Source organism: Siphateles boraxobius, unplaced genomic scaffold, assembly GCF_051911475.1.
Source record: "Siphateles boraxobius isolate OS27281-9 unplaced genomic scaffold, OSU_SipBor_1 22, whole genome shotgun sequence".
Lineage (NCBI taxonomy): Eukaryota > Metazoa > Chordata > Actinopteri > Cypriniformes > Leuciscidae > Siphateles > Siphateles boraxobius.
The window spans coordinates 7385945-7405432 of NW_027508833.1; the positions used below are offsets into that span (position 1 = coordinate 7385945).

The 19488-nt window shown below is 37.2% G+C and overlaps 1 protein-coding gene and 1 long non-coding RNA gene across 4 annotated transcripts in view; both read left to right on the forward strand.

Moving 5' to 3' along the window:
* The window catches only part of LOC143746613 (uncharacterized), a 299149-nt gene that overhangs the window by 233510 nt on the left and 46151 nt on the right, over positions 1-19488 (forward strand). The gene's annotated exons all lie outside the window — the stretch shown is intronic.
* syncripl (synaptotagmin binding, cytoplasmic RNA interacting protein, like) overlaps positions 3295-19488 on the forward strand; it is a 32651-nt gene continuing 16457 nt past the window's right edge. For 2 of the 3 annotated variants that reach the window (XR_013206586.1, XM_077238526.1), the window contains exons 1-5: positions 3305-3464; positions 7218-7382; positions 16256-16374; positions 18976-19083; positions 19195-19308. Coding sequence is in view for 2 of the 3 variants with exons in the window: in XM_077238526.1 (XP_077094641.1) it covers positions 7229-7382; positions 16256-16374; positions 18976-19083; positions 19195-19308 (495 nt within the window). In the remaining variant the exon portion in view is untranslated. Of the gene's footprint in view, positions 3465-7217; positions 7383-16255; positions 16375-18975; positions 19084-19194; positions 19309-19488 lie in introns of all 3 variants that reach the window. The other variant, XM_077238527.1, reaches the window with a different exon arrangement.

The following is a 19488-nucleotide window of genomic DNA, read 5'->3' on the forward strand; positions in this document are numbered from 1 at the left end:
AATGTGGTGAATTCAAGTGATCAACATAGAGCCATATGGACCTTACACGTAATGCCTAATAATTTCTATAGAAACAACTGTTTCCCGGTTGGAGCTTCTACTCGTTTCTAGTGAGATTTTCAACAGCCGTTTATGAGCACTGTTTATTAATATCACACATTTAAGCTAAGCTTAAAGCTCCAATAACTTTTGTAAACAAATATTTGTTAAAACTGTCATTATATCCTGACACTAGAATATGAGACGGATAATCTGTGAAAAAGTCAAGCTCCTCTGGCTCCTCCCTGTGGTCCTATTGCCATTTGCAGAAATACACCGCTCCCGTTCAGAAACAACCAATCAGAGCCAGGAGGAATGTCTTAGCAGTGTCAATCACGCTCGTGTACGCGCGGATCACCCCTCTCTTGCACAGCGCGAGCGCGTACCGTCGTACGTGACTCTCCCGTTCAAACTCGTTCATCCAAATGAACGAATCTTTTTTCGAGTCATTTCGTTCATTCAACGAACGTAATGACTCGAAAAAAGATTTGTTCATTTTGAACGAGTCTTTTTTTGAGTCATTTCGTTCATTCAACGAACGAAATGACTCGAAAAAAGATTTGTTCATTTTGATGAACGAGTTCGAACAGGATCACGAACGTGCATCACAGAGCAAGGCGAGCATTGGGTGCTTATAAAACTTAAAGTTTTTTATTTATTTTTGAAATGACCGATCGTTTCGCTAGATATCGTTTAAAGCCCTTTGAAGCTGCGCTGAAACTGTCATTTGGTCCTTGAAACGTTTGTATCCTATTGAAGTCCATTATATGGAGTAAAAGCCTGGAATGTTTTCATCAAAAACCTTTCAGCAAAAGTAAATTATCAGCAAAAGTTTTTTTTAAAAGTGAACTAATCCTTTGACGTTATCTTACTAGCTATTTATAACTTATAGAAAGATTGCAACGTTATAAAGTTACATGTATTGCAAAATACATAATGATTTGAGGACCAAGTTTGTAGTCAAAGTATGGGCAGGCCATAGTCAATGTAAAGCATATTGTTGATGTTTCGTCCCTATTAGTGAATGTTCCATAACTGTTTATAATCCGCTGTCATCGGTGGTCCTGCTTACTAGCAGTGTTGCCAACTATTTTCAAAGGAAAGTAGCTAACGCCTTCCCTAAAAGTCGCTAAATGTCGCTAGATGACGTCATACGTCAATTAGCATATTCGTGACGTCATTGCGTCGTACTTGCGTTCTGCTTGTCTAATGTGTTTTCTCTATAAATTAATGCTCAGCTCACATACTGTATTTAATATATTATAATATAATATAGCCGAATGTAAAATAAAGCTGTTCTCATTTCCTATATATGTTTTGTCAGACAATAGAACCAGTAGCTATGATATAGGCCTAGTGAATGACTACATTTTTTATAGGCCAATGTGGAAAATTATCTGAATTGAGAGAGTTCGGGAGCCGGATGAACAAAAGCTTTGTGATAGTGAGTATTACAAGTAATACCGTAAGCACAAGAAAAGGAAGGAAACTAAATTGTTTAGTTAAAATAAAAAAGAAAAGCAGATAAGTGATAAATCCGTGGAAAAACACTGCTCATTCACGTCTCTCAGCGGCCGTGCGCTCAACAGATGAATGTGCTGCTGCTCCTCTCAGCCATTTACTGAACAGGGTAGACGTAGCTAGAGTGAGTGACGTTTGAAAAGTCGCTAAAAATAGCCACTTATTTGCGCGATTCTTTTGCAGTCTGTACGCGGAGGGGTGCTCTAACTGCAGCTGGGAGGGGCTGCTGCGCGAGGACTGGGCCGCCTGTGAGTGCTTTGGGACGGGGGTGGGACCCACGGCAGCACCCGCTGCTCGTTGAGAAGAGTAAGAACGATATGTGCTTTCACGTCAGAGAGTCTCCAAAAGTCTCCAATAACACCAGAAAAAGTCGTTAGATTTGTCGCTAGTCGCTTTTTTGAAAATGTGTCGCTAGAGGGGTCTAAATACTCGCTAAATATAGCGACAAAGTCGCTAAGTTGGCAACACTGCTTACTAGCCTGCGCGTTCAGGGCAGGCTCCGCTGTAGGGGAGGAGCTGTGGAGGGAGGGCTGTAGCGCAGCAGAAGGCAAGGGGGTTGGACCTGTAAGTTGTGCTTGTTCAAATTTTCAGGCTAAGTCAACATTTTCTCAACACTCCCTACTGCAGCTTTAATACACACATTTATAATACAGTATAAGCACTTTTATAAACTCATAGTGCACATTACAGTCTCAAGCCATCCCGGACTTCCATGTTTTAATGATTAATAAAAGCTAAATAACTGCCTCAGAATTTGAGTTTTCAGTACGGAGACAAAGGTTATGATTTTTCAGTACAGCACGTGTATATAGCACCGTTTGTTGTTTCCTTTTGGAATCTGATGACATCAGACTTAAGCGGATTGAGACATAAATGTTTTAAAGTTATAAGTATACAAAACAATATTTGATGCACTTTTAATTAGTGTTGTCAAGATGTTAACGCCATTTTCTTTTACATTGATGTACTACATGGAACATTGGTGTTTACATGCTTTTTGTTGAGATGTCTTTTCTTCTTTATGTATATATTCCTTTTTTATAAATGGTTGATTATTGTTTTGTTGTTCACGTATTATACAGTTTTTTATAATCTATTGTTATTTAGTCTATTACTAACTTTTTTCCAAGTATATTCAGGTGTATGTATTAAAATGTAGGCTATGACATACAATAAACAATTTTTTTATTTTTTATTATAGGTCTAATAGAAGTTAATGGTAATCATACAAGAAACAATTAAAAAATAAATAAAAATAATTTGGTTCCTGGAGGCACTCAAAGCAGTTCTACACAATGCTTCATATAAGAGTCCCTCAGGAATTCGTAAACAGTCATAATTATGCAATAGAAAATCATTCATTTGACTTCTTATTGATTTTGACTGTTTAATCCCATAACTTAGTAAGGCATATCTCATAATTTTCACTTTTTAAATCTAATAATTATTTCCTAAAATGGTCATAGGTATGTCACAATAATTAATTAGTATGCCATAACATCGACATTTTATAATACTTGTGTGACTTTTCCTGTCAAAATTAAGTGTTACCAACGATTTTATTTTCTAATGCGGTGGAAATGGGCTTCCTTACGATAGGTAGCCTATTGTACAGTTTACTTGTTGTTCTTAAAATAGCAAGCAACACGCTGTATATACTTTGCAGTGTGCAGTGAGTAGTGAGTCAGTCTGTGTAATGTGACCCTCCAATGGCTGTGTGAGAAACCCCGTACAACCGGAAGCGGAAAAAAACTCCCGCGGCATGAGTTTCGCCGCCATTTTGCATCAGACCTATTGAAAAGAGTGAGATATCAGCAGACACGGCGGGATCTGGCCACTTTATCCTCTTTCAGTACATTTCTTTCTGGATTTATCCCAACATAATCCAAGATATTAACTGACAGGTATGAGAACGCTCTCTTCAGATTTCATAAACGCGGTGAAGTGATGCTTTGGCTTTCCGTAGCGAGTAGAGAGTGATCGCACCGGCACGCGCGCGGCTCCACTCATCACATATCATACTAGCGGCATTTTTACACATTTGATTCATAATTCACGGACTATTGTTTTCTTTCTGTGCACGTAAAAGTAGTGTGTTAAAGTCATGATGTGGTTGCTGGTCAAACACGATGTCGCCCCCTCCCTTCCCCTCCCCTAACAAACACACACGTTGTCAAATAAACACATTTAACACGTCCAGCCATGACTAAAGTTTGTTGTGAACTTGTTTTGTTCTTTTTGTCTTTAAAGACAACGTGTGAAAAAACGTGTTATTTCTGATTTAAAGACTTAGTGGAGGTGCTGAAACAGGCTTTATCAGAGTGTCCACGTAGCGAGTGTGTGTTGTGGCCTAGCGAGTGTGTTCTTGACATCACTGACACAACAAAGAGACACGGCCTGATGAGAATACATGACATTTACTCATTTTGTCCACCCTGACTTGTGTTTGAAGTTGAATTCAAACGGTTTGAGTCTGTCGCTTATTGTATAAATAAACGAAATCAATCACGCTATTTAACTAAGTAATGAACTGTCAACGTTGATGTGTCATAGGTTTGTAAACTGCACAGATATCGTGACTGAAGTGTCCGTTTTCTCGCTAAACGTCATGTGCTCGTGAAGCGGGAGTTATTCGGAACACGTGGAAGTCTGAGTGGTGAAATACAGATAAAAACCACGAAACCATTAGGGTGTTCTTTAAAGTACTATTGCAAATATAATATACTAAAATATTACAATAAATACGGTGGAACATTAATGTGATGATTATTTTAGTCAAACACGAATTTTCTGTACAGAATTAGCGTTGCCGGAGTCGGCAAAGGAAAATAAGGGACCGTTTAAAAAGGAACACTCGAAATATTTGTACAGTACCACATGATGTAATTTCAGTGTCTGTACGTAAGCATTTTTGGCTGAATTAAATGCTAAAATGAATCTCTGACATGAACACATTTTAGTTTAAAGTCCTCATGAATTCAAAATTGAATTATTTTTTTGGTATATTCCAGTAATTGTGTGTTATTCATGCATCATTATTGTTTTAAATACAATTTTTCTTGTAATCTTGAATCAGAAAAACTTCCCCTCCCTCTTGTAGCGACATCTCTTCTATGATATAACCTGTCACTCACATGAGATCAGCCAATAGCAAACCACACCCATCCAACGGACAAAATCAAGCCACGCCCTATTTTTTATTACACTCAGCTATATGTCACAATAGGATAGAAAATACGATCGCATACGATGGCAACTTTAAATTGTTGAAATGAATTGTGCATAAATAATTATTGCATCCTTTCTCACAGTTGATACAAATACTTTACAGCATGTGCATCAAAGCTGTTAGTACATTTTAAAAGTAACATGAAAGTCAGTGTTTATATACACGTAAGAGTTTTGCCAGTTTTTGGCCATATTGATAAATAAAACAGACAATGCTGTGAGTCCATGCCTCATGCAGCCTCAATATGGCAAAAAAAAAAAACTGCTATCAGTGGCATTGATTACCATGATATTATTTGAGACCATCTCTGTACCATTGTACCGCCACTTTCTGTGCCTTGACATTATTCAGTATTTGGGTGTTTTTCTGTTTTCTATGATTTACTAAAAGTGATGAGTAGATTTTTGTCCAAGCAGCAGTTTGTAAGATTAAAACATCTTAAGTATGCGTGACGTGTGAGAACCAATGAGGTCTGTTTGAGCATCCGTACTAAGGATATTATATGTGCACTTTTGTAACGAATAACTCGTCAGTTTATTTTTAGATAGACTAAAATTTTCAGACTATCTTGAGATGTTGTTGCCATTGCGTGTTGCTGTGGGTTGTGTACTTATGTAACTTTATTGATGTCATCTGGCATTTTGTAATGTTTACATTACACTCAAAAAACACAAATGATATTATGCAGTAGGCCTAGGCTATAGGCTATTTACTTGTAATTTAGCTGCAATCATGTAAAAACGTTATAAGCCATCAAACGCGGTAGGCTACTTTATTATTATAAAGTGCAGAGGCCGTGAGTGCAGAGACGCTCTGCGTGAGTGGTATTTACGACAGTAACGTTAAATACAAGTAAACTACAGCGACTCTAGGGGTCCTGGTTTGACAAAAACGGAATTCCTGCATAGTGTGCCTTTAAAGTGTTAGTTCACCCAAAAATTAAAATTCTGTCAGTATTTACTCACCATCATGTTGTTCCAGCCCCATAAGACCTTTGTTCATCTTCGGAACACGAATTAAGATACTTTTGATGAAATCTGAGAGCTGGATCATTCCTCCATAGGCTTCAAAAGGATTGAAACTTGCTGGCCTCGAAAAGTTATTACAGACATCGTTAAAATAGTCCAAGTGACTACAGTGGCTCAATCTTAAGTTTATCAGACGACGAGAATACTTTTTGTATGCAAAAAAACAAAAATAATGACTTTATTTCAACTATTCATTTCCTTCTCTGTGGGCCTCGAGTCAGTTCACTAGTGTAATAGCATAAGCTTCTGTTGTTGTATGTCACACGCATCACACACATGACCAGCGTCGGCCAATAGTGAGCCTACGTGTGACGTAGCTCTACGTAATCATACTAAGTTAACTGACTAGAGGCCAACAGAGAAGGAAATTAATAGTTGAAATAAAGTCGTTATTTTTGTTTGTTTTTGCGCATAAAAAGTATTCTCGTCGCTTGATAAACTTAAGATCTTACGGGGTTGGAACAACATGAGGGTGAGTAAATACTGACAGAATTTTAATTTTTGGGTGAACTAACCCTTTAACATTTAACACACACACGCTGGTGAGTAATATCTATTTATTAGCCAATGGCTAATGATAGACATTTAGTCGCCGAGACGAGAGTGAAGATTTAGTCGCATATGTGCAATAAGACGGTTGCTTGTGCTTAATAACACTTTAACACCGAGCATGTCCCGCTCTTTATATTCTCATTCATGTATTTCATCACTCTGAAGTGTCCATAGTGCTATTTTTTAAATACTGTGATATACATGATATAGCAAAATCTCTAACAATAAACATTTTATACTGTGGTAACGATATACAGTCTAACCAAAAATTTATTCATACACCTTTAACATTTCTCACATCACAATTTATTCGCTAGGCCTTTAGTTTAGAAAATGGTAATACAATATGACAAGAACTCCGAGTTATCAGATCAGTTGATCACTGGTTTTGTCCATCTTTCTGTTAGACTCTGTCACAGATGAATTATGTTGAATATCTTTAAGCTGTTAAATTTAACTACACAATTAGATAATACCAATTTAGCTCAACCAATTACCAAGCAATCAATGCTTAATTTTGTTCAGTCTGTGGTGTAAAAAGGTCACATTAGCAATTAAAGAAAACATGGTCAGGTCAAAGTGTCTGAATAATTTTTGGTCCCACATTTTTATAAATTTTACTAGTAGTCCATGTATGAAGAATTTTTGGAACTAGTTAAAAAATATCAAATTATATTTGGTGTCTGAATAATTTTTGGTGTGACTGTATATCATCATACTGCCCAGCCCATCATTAAACTCCTCTTACAGTTAGTAAACACAAGTTTGTCCTGCAGTGTGTCTCTATCTGTTAAGATCACTGAACTTTGACCCAGTTTTGGATTAATTTGGCCCTTTCATCTGCACAGGTCCCGGAGACATGGCCACGGAGCATGTAAATGGTAACGGTACGGATGAACCGGTGGAGTCGTCGGCTGCGGTGCTGGTGACCCACTCAGAGCATTTCCAGACGCTGCTGGACGCCGGCTTACCCAGGAAAGTGGCAGTCAAACTAGACGAGATTTACATCGCAGGTGAGACTTTATGCAGCTGACGCTCTGGGATTGGGGAGTTTTTTTCTTCAATATCGTGCAGCTCTAGTTTTTGCCTATTGGAAGCACCAGTGTTTTGTGTATTATTATTACTAGGGATGCACAAAATGAAAATTCTGGGTGCACTTGGCCAAAAACCAAATCCGAAAATGACTTTTAAATTATTTGTAAAATTATTTTTGTATAATTGTATTATTATTACACCTTTTAATTAAATTCAGACGAAAAATTAAGCCAATAAAATAACCACACTTTTATTTCAAGTAACACAAAAATTGGACAGAAAATAGGCCTATATTAAAACAGATGTCCGCGGGGTCTTAAAGTATTAAAATTTGATAAATCAATTTAGAGAAAATTAAGGCCCTTAAAAAGTATTAAAAAGTCTTAAATGCCATTTTCCAAGGTATTAAATTTTGTATCATCTTTTCGTTATGTATATTTGTCCATAAAGTATAAAGTTTGCATGAATTTAAACATTGCGTCGTCGAATAGTGGGGTTCTGTGTAGTTTATGGAATCCTGCTAGATATGACGTCATCTGTTACCGCGCTTCATGACGCTGCGTGATAGCGCATGTCCCGTACGCACGGTTGTTAAACAACATTGTTGACTAATAGGGAAATTAAATATACGCAACAAGCTTAAGTTGCATCTTAAGGTTTTCTTTCAGTTGAAAACATTAAACAATATGTGTAAACAAAAAATGTAAAGAAGCATTTAAAATCAATCAGTACGAAAGGTGAAAAACGCTAATAAAACAGACCGTTCCACTTATCGTACAGAACGAAGGTATACACTCGAGTCAACATAATATTTATCTTGTTTATATTGTTTCACTTTCATGTTGAGAAAAACAATAATATTCACAAACGCGCTGCCGCTGACAGATGTTGCAGGGACACAGTTACAGATAACAAAGTTTCTAACAGCACTTCGCGTTTTCTGTTAAGGACTGCTTCTTTAACGAAACTTAAAGGAAGCATATGTGTCAAAATCATTTTGCTATCAGTTAAGTAATCATCTCGCTCACTCGGATTCAGCTGCACTACTGCAGTCGTCAATGCAGTGATGGACAGCTGTTTTTCCTCATTCGACTGCTGTTTGGATTTCATGTGATTTCTCATTGTGTGGTGATATTATAACTCAGTATCATGAATTAATTTGATTAAAAGTAATTCCGTTTTGTAATATCATTTAGTAAGATCATTTTCATCCAAGTAATTCCAATCTTCATGAGGCTGACGACAACATGTGATCAAATACAATCAACACGCTCCACAGCGCCAAACAGTGTATTTAATTATAACTGCGAGTAAGTGATTGGGATTTATCATGGATTCACAGCATTTACTGCCAGCAAAGCAACGTAGTAAAATTCAAATAGTATTTTATTTTTTCGAATAATAATTACAGATCGAATATTCGTTTACTGACACTCTGCTCTGGTGCATCAAATCAAGCACTCAGTGGTAATCACAGGTAAACTGTCTGACCAGTCAGGTGTTTGTCATGAGAAGTGTACCACAAAAGAGCTATGGTTTGCAGACAGTTATAAGAGTTGTTGTTACAAATACGTCTTTTGAATATACTTTGTGAACTCATTGTCCCTTTAGCTCAGAGAGTTTTATCTTCCCTCTTCAATAAGTTTTGTCAATTGTTTTGTTTATTGGTCTAATTCTGGTTTCTCTTTCTAATAAACCTTGCATTGGGTCAGTCATTCAATTAATTATCTTGTGCTTCATTCCTACCCTTTTGAATTATTTTGTACTGATAAGGAGTTATCACAAACTAAGACTGTTTAGTTGTGCTATCTTACAATCAGTATATAAATGAGGTCTTGAAAAAGGTCTTAAAAGGTATTAAATTTAATTCCACGATTCCTGTATATACCCTGTAAAATAATATTAAATATTAATATCAGTATTTTATTCTTCATCCAGCTCTATGCAGCAGAGTCAGATTTAACAGATTTATTTTTTGACCTATTATCGAAATAAAGTCCTACAAAGTTATTATTATTATGAGAGCATCTCAGGGAGAGTATCAGTGAACGTGACGGCACAGTAGTACTATGGCAAACAGAAACAAGTCCAGAGAAATTTAGGGTCGGCACGTTTTAAGCGGACTTTGCCTTTCTGGTGAGTGTGAACGCTACATGCGTTTGGGCCGTGAGCCCACACACACACAATCTCTTACACTCACACAAACACACACACACACAATCTCTTACACTCACACAAACACACACACACACGGAGGTTGCAGTGGAACATTGAGCAGAACGCGCTGAGAACAAGGAGCGGAGAGCACAGCACTCAAACACACACACACTCTCTCACACACACTCACACATACACAAACACACACACGGAGGTTGCAGCGGAACATTGAGCAGAACGCACTGTGAACAAGGATCGTAGAGCACAGCACTAGGGATGGCTTGATACCACAATTTTGGCTTCGGTACGATATCAGAACCTAATACCTCTGTATCGAGTAGGTAAAAAAAAAAAAGTCTCAATTTAAGTGACACTTAAAAAGCACTGCTTGAAACTCTCCACTACCAAATGTGCTAAGAAAAGGTATCAAAATGTAAAATAAAATAATAATAATTCAGTCAGGGAACATACAGTAGGTTAAATTTTGATTTTGAAAAAAACCCCTGAAATTATACAATTAAAATAGGTTAATATCTATAGTAATAGATTCACATATAATAATAATAGAATAATGAAATGACATGTAAACCACTAGCTGTCATGCATCAACAGAGAATTATCATCATTTATTGCATTTATTCATTTTGGTTTGGTGCTGTTTGGGTTCATATTAGTTTAATGCATTGTTAGACTTCTCCAACGGGGGGGGGGGTGTACTGTCTGCACACGCAGCAAGGTCTCTCGCTCGCTTACGTCTCTGCCATGCGCGCGCGCGGTTTGAAGCACAATATATGTCTCGCATGCACGCTCGCTCTAGATAGATTACGGGATATTTTAACTAATTTGCGGTATAACTAGTCGATCACGAGTGGCTCAACAGGTAGATATATAGATAAACTTATCTTTCAGGCATTTGACCGACCGGGTTGACACTTCAGCGTGAGAAATCAGGAGTGTGGCGTGAGAGCGTGATAATTGGGTCAATTGCGTGAGTCTCACGCTCAATGCGTGAGAGTTGGCAGCCCTGCACACACACACACGCATATTCACACACTTGAATTTAGTGGTGGGGGACTCACAATGGTGTAAATTTCATTTATTTCCTTTCATTAGTAATGCGTAGCTAAGGACTTCATTTGGAGAACTTTAAAGGCGATTTTCTCAATATTTAAATATTTTGCCCCGTCAGATTCCAGATTTTCAAAAGGTTGTATCTCGGCCAAATATTGTCATATCCTAACAAACCATAGATCAATGGAAAGCTTATTTATTCAACTTTCATGTGATGTATAAGGCATAAAAAAAAATAGTTTGGTTACGGTTTCCGACCGACCCTGTCAATTTATGTGTGACCCAAATTTATTTTATGAGCTTGGGGAAGAAATAATACAAATTAAATAAATACACAAATAAAAACTTTGAGGCGAACTATAATTTATGTTTTTGTATAGCACCGTATTTGTATAGCCTGTTTTCCTCCAGCAATGCTAAAAAACGAGGCAGCCACGGGCGTTCACACATCGTTGTTGTCATGTAGATGCACTGCTGCGCTTGTGACAGGGCGCATGAACTGAACAGAACGAGCAGAGATAGAGAGAGAGGCCCGGTCGCGCGCACGCTCTCTCTCTGCGGAGCCAGGCGAAAGTATAGGCTTCACCGTCTCAAAACTAAGCACTGTCTTGCTCTCTCTCCCTCGCACATATTCATCAAAATAAATCGACGCGATGGCAAGGTCGGAAGACTAAAGTTTCATGTGGAGCATTCGGAGATTTCTTTTTTCCTGAATTACCGCTGGGTGGGAATTGTGCTAAAATACGCCGGTTGCCTTACCTTCTCTGAAAAGCGTTCCACACATTCAGCTGACATATAAACCACACTTTAAATAAACGAAAAAACTATCCAGTGAAGAAATGTTTTCTGTGATGAGACAAATCTTGTGGGATGTCCTAACCACCGGGATAATCACACAACGCGCACACGTCTGATAATGACACTCCAATTCGCAAACTAATGACTAATTTGAACCGATTCGTTTTAATGAATGGTTAAAACAACTGATCTTTCCAACACTGAACTCACGAGACGTCTGGATCGGTGTATAACTAATCGGTAACACTTTACAATAAGGCAACCCCGTTTGCCCCCGCGCACACATTTAAAATCAGCGTGTGTGTAACATGCTGGGACACACAAAGTGGTAGAGTACATGTACAGGTAGGCTATGTTATGAAAAAAGAGTAGCTTATCCATCGCTACTGTAAATTAAAATTAAAATTAAAAAAATAATAATAATAATTTCCTTCCTATCCCTTGCTCAAAAAAAAAAAAAAAAAAAAGTCCCATGACCTCAACTGACAACCAACCGGAACCAAACTTTTTTTTTAATATTCCTAATCTCAATTTAAAGAAAATAACCCATAAGACTGGTTTTGTGGTCCAGGGGCACATATTTGGATCCGAAAGTCTTGTTCAGGAGAGAGAGAGCTTTCTAACGGTGTGTGTGATGACAGGATGCAGACAGCGCTCGCGGAGCAATGGGATGATTTAGAACGCCAACTTTTGATGAATTTATGAGAAATCTACAGTCGTAAACAGACAAAGTGTAGTAAAATAAAGACCTAAATGTGTATTTCAGACTTTTTTTCACCACAAGTCTGAAAGAAGACATGTTATTGAAGACAAACATCTCAAAATTGACCAGTGTCTCGTGTCTGCCGTGTCTGCCCTTAATATTCGAACATTATTTGAATATTAAATAAAATAAGGAATGGAATTCGAATAGTATTATAGAGGAAGATTGACAGCCCTATGCTCAATATATCAGCCACCATATCGATAATGGCCCGTAAATGCTAATTTTTTATGTAATTGATGCGATAAGATAATTAGGCCGATATGTTAAAGCTGATAAATGATGTATTATTTCCTTCAGATGTGCACTGTTCAACTTGATACTTTTGAATTGCTTGAAATATGATTGGAATCACTTAGGAAAAGGAAGATACAGATAAGTTCAACATGTGCAGCGCAAATCTATCATATTGGCTTCATAAAATTATAATTAGAACATGATTGTACAAGAATGGTGTGAATTCTTGTTCGCCCGTTTTTCAGCGCATTTTTGCAGAAAGAACGCATCAACAGACTTCCACTTTCATGACTAGCACAGTCAAGTTCGCTTGTGCATTCGCAGCCTTTTGTGCCATTGTAAGTTGTAATATTATGTTTATTTTGTGTAATAGTATGTTTATTTTGTGTATATATTAATCTCAAGTAGAATGCGTTTGGTTGAGTTAATGAACGGTGCTGCAATGCGCTTCATTGCCGGTGATCATCTTTAGCTTTAGCGTGAGCAGCTCAAACAGCAATGCACATTAATAACTATAATTGGGACTGTCATACACATGACATTATAATGAGAATTATTGTAACGAAATGTTATGAATTCTCTGGGTTTATTGCCGTGTTTCAGCGTGTTGTTGTGGGAGAAATAGCGCGTCCAACAGGAGTTACACATTCTGACCAGCACAGTCACGTTCACTTGTGCATTCGCGTCATTTTGTGCAGATATAAATTGTAATATTAATTTTATGTAATATAAATATCTGATTTATGCCATATAGGATGCATTTCTTTGAAGTAAATAACCCGTTATTGTAGTCTACCAGTTATCATTTTTAGCTTCAGCGACCATGCTCAAACAGCAATGCACAACATTAATAACTAATGATGATTGGGACTGTCATGTATAACATTATTGCACACACTATTGTAATAAAATGTGTTTTGGGTTTAGTTTTCTCCACAACAGATGTTATACATTCTGACTATGCAACATAGGTCAAGTTCATCTGTGCGTGATTTTGTGCAAATATAAGTTGAAATATTATGTTTATTTTGTATAAATTTCTGATTTATCTCAAACAGCAATGATGTCATCTGAAACACTAGGCCTAATATTAAAGTGTTCATAAAGTGTTCCCACAAGTTTACTATTATTGTAATATTAAAAATGTTTAATAGTTTTTCCCCAAAATATTGATGCATTATTATTAATAACTAGCAGGGCTCGACATTAAGCCTTGTCATGTGCTTATCCTCCGGACAATTCATTCGGTCATTCGCTTGTTGAAAAAATAGGATTTTTGTATAATTATAATATAATTTATTCCGAAGCAATATTCTCATCAAAAAATAATCGCAGCCTTTGCGATTTCATAGTTCCACTAAAGTTTAAGCGTGATTTCGTGTTTATTGCGATTAATAGTGCAGCCCTAATTTTTAAATCTGGGCATTGATACAAATTTTCAATTCATAAGCTTGCAATTAGATTCGATATCGATTTTTTTGGATATACAGTGCATCATTTTTTTTTTTTAAATGCTTTAAACAGGGAACCCAGACGCTAGTACAATTCTATAATATTAAAGGTTAAAATGAACAATTGATTTGTATACAATTACATATAATGCAGTTTTATAAAAATTATATAGTAATTATAATAATGAAAATAGTAAAAATATAAATGTAAAAATATGAATGTAATAAAGTGGATCTTTTTTGAAAAATGCTCCTCTAGAGTTATTTTTTTAAAACTTGCTTTTGAGTTTATGGTCATTGAATGGCTTTCCTTAGGTGAATGTGACGTTTTGTGACATTAGATGTTTTCTTGATGTCTTTCTGCAGTTGAAACACTGATTAAGTGATTACACGAGTGATGATTCACTTCAGTACGTTGTACTCTGTCTTTCAACATACTCGTTTATGATCATTCATGTTTATTTCGTGCTGTAATAGTAGAATAGTGGACAAGATGATCATCTGAGGTGTTACAGCGATCTTTCACCACACATTAAAGAGTGCCAAAAACCGCATAGTTTGAATTCTGTAGTAAAATTGACAGAATTTAAAAGCCAGATAAATAAATACATTTTATTTATCAATGGCACGTGCATTTTCATTTTTTATATGTAGTAATGTTGTTTTGACTTGTTGACAATGAATTGTTTGCATAATTTTTTTGTTAGGCAATATATGTTTTGGTAACTTACAATAAGGTCTCATTTGTGAATGCATTAACTAATGCCTGGTTCAGATTACATGATTTTCACACAATTTTGGCTTGACCCATTTGACGTAGGGTGTTGTGGGGATTTGTTTAAAAAAACAAAAAATAAAAACATTATTCAGCGTAATCAAACAGGCATGTAAAATGATTGTGGCCCCGCAGATTGAACTTGTAGATCTGTATAACAGTGCAGTAAAGAGGAACGCAGTCTCCATCGGCACTGACCGCTCTCTTCAGTCACTGCCATCAGCCGCTTTAGAGCTCCTTTGGCCAGAAAGAAAGCTTAGCTTTTTTATTCCTACTGCAATTTCTAGTTTAAATAAGACCAAAAGGTTTTATCAGAATATTGTATTTAAGCCTTTATTTATTTACATATTTGTAAGGTACACTCTTTGTATTAATTGTGTTTTGTGATGTGTGTGATTGTACTGTGTATCTGTGAGCCTTTTAACCTAAGACAAATTTCTATCACTGGTTGATAGATAATAAAGTTTTTTGAATTTGGTAAACGGCAACTGGCGTCCGAGCGCAAAGTTCGATCGTTTCATCTCGTATAATGTGTCATAGTGGTCAGTGGATGACAACCGACCCGTGTCTGCGATGCTTCACGACATCATAAAAACACTAGCATCTTAATTTATTTTTTTCGGTCCTCCACGATGGATTCCGTCAAGAGTGAGTGTGTGTGTGTGTGTGTGTGCGCAAGTGTGTGTGCGTGAGTGTGTGTGTGTGTGTCTGTAGGCTATGAGTGAGTGTGTTTGAGTGAGTGTGTGTGTGTGTGTATGTAGTCTATGTGTGTGTGTGTGTGTGTGTGAGTGGATTAAAGGATTAGTTCACTTTCAAATAAAAATGTCCTGATAATTTACTCGCCTCCACGTCATCCAAGATGTTCATGTCTTTCTTTCTTGAGTCAAAAAGAAATGAAGGTTTTTGAGGAAAACATTCCAGGATTTTTCTCCATATAGTGACTTCAATGGGATCCAACGGGTCGAAGTTCCAAATGTGAGTTTCAGTGCAACTTCAAAATCTGGACACGATCCCAGCCGAGGAATAAAAGTCTTATCTAGACACACCATCCGCCATTTTATAAAAAAGAAATAAAAAATATATACTTTTTAACCACAAATTCCCATCTTGTACTATCTCTGAGATGCTCCCCGCATCACGTAATCACGTTGGAAAGGTCACCAGTTATAAACACTGGTCGGTACTTCCGACTACGTCACACGTGACCTTTCTGCGTGGCACATCTCGGAGATAGTACAAGACAGGCATTTGTGGTTAAAAAGTATATCATTTTTATTTTTTTTGTTATAAAATGTCCGCTGGATTGTCTAGATAAGACTCTTTTTCCTCGGCTGGGATCGTGTCCAGATTTTGAAGCTGCACTGAAACTCACATTTGGACCTTCAACCCATTGGACCCCATTGAAGTCACTATATGGAGAAAAATCCTGTTTTCCTCAAAAACCTTCATTTCTTTTCGACTGAAGAAAGAAAGACATGACCATCTTGGATGACGTGGGGGAGAGTACATTATCAGGAAATTTTAATTTAAAAGTGAACTAATGGTTTAAGTGAAATGTATTGAAAGATTGTTGTGGATTAAGTATGCGTTTTTGTGCAGGGCTGGTGTCTCACAGCGATCTCGACGATCGAGCGATTGAAGCTCTGAAAGAGTTCAATGAAGAGGGTGCGCTGCAAGTGCTCCTGCAGTTCAAAGACAGCGACCTGTCGCATGTTCAGGTATGTGTGAGAAAGCAAAACTAATGCAGTCGGACATTTAATGTTCCCAGAACACTTTCATTTCACTGGGTTCCTTTTGGTTAGCATGTTTTTGTCACTCATTATTATTTAATTTTGACACATTATGATTTCTCTTTAACTGAGCTCTGTAAATCATAATAGCTAAAATGACAAAGCATGGATTGAAAAGTACATATGGACATAATGTAAAATAATACATATATGGATAATTCTTACACTTGCTGTAGCAGAAACACTTTTTTGCAAGCAACTTTTATCTAAGTTATCTGTAATTATCATAAATCGACTTACTGTGGCATGACGGGGGCGCTCTTATATACCGAGCTATAGCAAGTAGCAATTACACCACCCCAGCGTTGAATTAGCTGGGGAAACGCCAATTAAGGGCACACAAGTTCGATCTCCTTCCCACAATCACCAGACAATGAGGCATGGATATGTACAAAATTGATCTTTATTAAGTGATCATTCATAGTTTAAAAGAGGACCACTGGTAGTAATAAAATACTAATGGTGGCCAACAAGGCCCACTGATTTATATATGACCAGGTTGTTCAAACAAAGAAAAAGAAATGCAAGATCTCGCCACTGAGCCGGGGTGCTCCAGTAGCAGGGCAGGCCAAGCAGTCGGCTTCAAATCAGCTCGCAACGAGTAACCCGTGCACCAAATCTCAAAAGCACACTAACCAGTGGAATACACTGCAAGAAAACCTACACCGCACACGCTTGGAAAAGGAGAGTTTCCATGCAACCCTCCAAAGATAGCTAGCCTGCCCGCTCTGGGTCACCCCTGCTTCTGAAAAAAAGAGAAGAAATCAAAGCAACTGGTAACAAATTCAAAATATAAAAGCACAAGAAACAGCAGCCTTAATTGTTAATTCTCACAGCAATAATCAGTTAACACAAAAATAAGCACGCTGAAATAAATGAATATCCCTTACCGACGATAAAGGCAAAAGCACAAAACAAATAACAAATTAATTTAAGGCTCCAAAGCTAAATGGAAGCCAAACCAGAAAAGGAAAACGAATAACACTAAACAAAATAAGCAAAAGGAAACAATTACAAAAATATTAATTAATCAAAAAGAATTCTGAAAAGAATAACACGTTAAACTAAATAAATCATAAAAACCATAATATGAGATGACAAACAACTAAACAAGAAAACCAAAAACAAACAAAAACCAAAGCATCGAGACTAGGCCCTTTATATACTCTAGATACCGCTTGGTTAATAATCATGGGGCGGAGCTATCCGTAAACGGCACTTCACATTACTAATAAGTTAAGGATGTTAAGGTTTGGTGTTTAATGTTTGGTGAAGTTTTGTCCACACATCAACTGAAAACAGCATCGAGTAAGAGATCGATTCTTGGGATTGAAGAATTGATATTGGCTCATCAAAATCAGAATTGATCAAAATCAAGAAATGTATATTTTCAACCCATCAATTATACACTAACACTACATAGAGTATAAATTAAATATAGATGAATCCTTGTCAAAGCTGCATAAGTTATTCATTCAAGAGCAGTGATGGATTGTCTGTTTTTTTTTTATCTAAGGCCATCCTTAAAAATATTCTTGTTTGCCGTAACCCGACCGACCCAGTCAATTTAGGACAGACCCAATTTTTTTATTTTTTTTTCCTTTTAGTCCGACCGACTTGCCGGTTGTAAACTTGCGTAAAGACCGACCGATTTTTTTTTTTACAATTCAAACAACTAATACAAATTCAATAAAATAATATTAATTATATTTTAGTAAGTATTATGAATATAAATTGCTTATGCCTACATACAAACGCAGGCTACGTTCTTTCTTTTAAATAAAAACCCGTGGCGTCATCGCCATCTATGATTGTTTACACCATTGGTTTACGCATGTCACACTATGGCTTGTACGTTTGCTTCGTTTCATTCACTGTTCGCGCTTGGTAATGATGGCTGCGGCTGCAGTAAATAAAATGTTCGCGGTCACCGTTCAAAGTCATACGGGTTTGGGCACCATAATACATCTAAAAAATGCATTAAAACATCTCGACACCGCTTTAACTTGGCACTAAGTTCTGGAAAACTGTGTTAATTTCAATCCCTGAATGTTGCACACCTGTTTGTCATTGTGCATAAAACTTCACGCCAATAAATCGTAAGAAATATTGCTGACTTGTGCGCGTCTCAAGCGCCCTCTTTACGGTCGTCCTAATGCCTGTTAGGTGTCCGTGGATTTGCCTATATTTAGCGAAAATGGAAACGTCTTTAGACATGGAAAATCGATATTACAATCGATTCAATGAACACTTATGTCTCAAAAATCGAACAGGATTTTTTCACAAAAGTGACAGCCCTAAAACGTAACCGGTCTCTGATTTGTAGGTTGCATTGACACCTTGCGGTGGATGCACGGTTTGAAGACCCAGTCAGTGACGCGTCAATATGCCAAAAAAAATTAATTCATACCTACTTAATCACCATGATTAAAATTGTACTTTGTTTTTCATTGAATCTTGAAAAAAAACTTTTAGGCACTTGTAGGCACACAAACACTCCTGCTCACCTGTTGCTCATGTTTTGAACAGAATAAAAGTGCGTTCCTCTGTGGCGTGATGAAGACATACAGGCAGAGGGAGAAACAGGGGACCAAAGTGTCAGACTCCACTAAAGGACCAGATGAGGCCAAAATCAAGGCAAGTTTCCTTATCCTATCTATTGCTTGTTCATTGATATTTCTCTTTCTGCTGATACAGTAACTTCAGGAACTGTCTCACAGTCGAGTGTTTTATTTGTTACCTCTGCAGGCTTTGCTGGAGAGAACCGGCTATACGCTTGATGTGACGACAGGCCAGCGCAAGTATGGGGGTCCTCCTCCCGGGTCGACCCATGCCGGGGTTCAACCCACTGTCGGCACTGAGGTTCGTGCTTTCCTAATCCAGAAAACACACCTGGCCACTTCATTTACACCTGGTCAAATAAATGTGTTTTCGCAAAACGGATATAAATCCGATCTTCAATTCCCGCGCTATATGCAGATTCAATGGAGTTCACATCACCGAAAGCAACAGATATGAGCTGGGTTTTATTGATCATCAGCT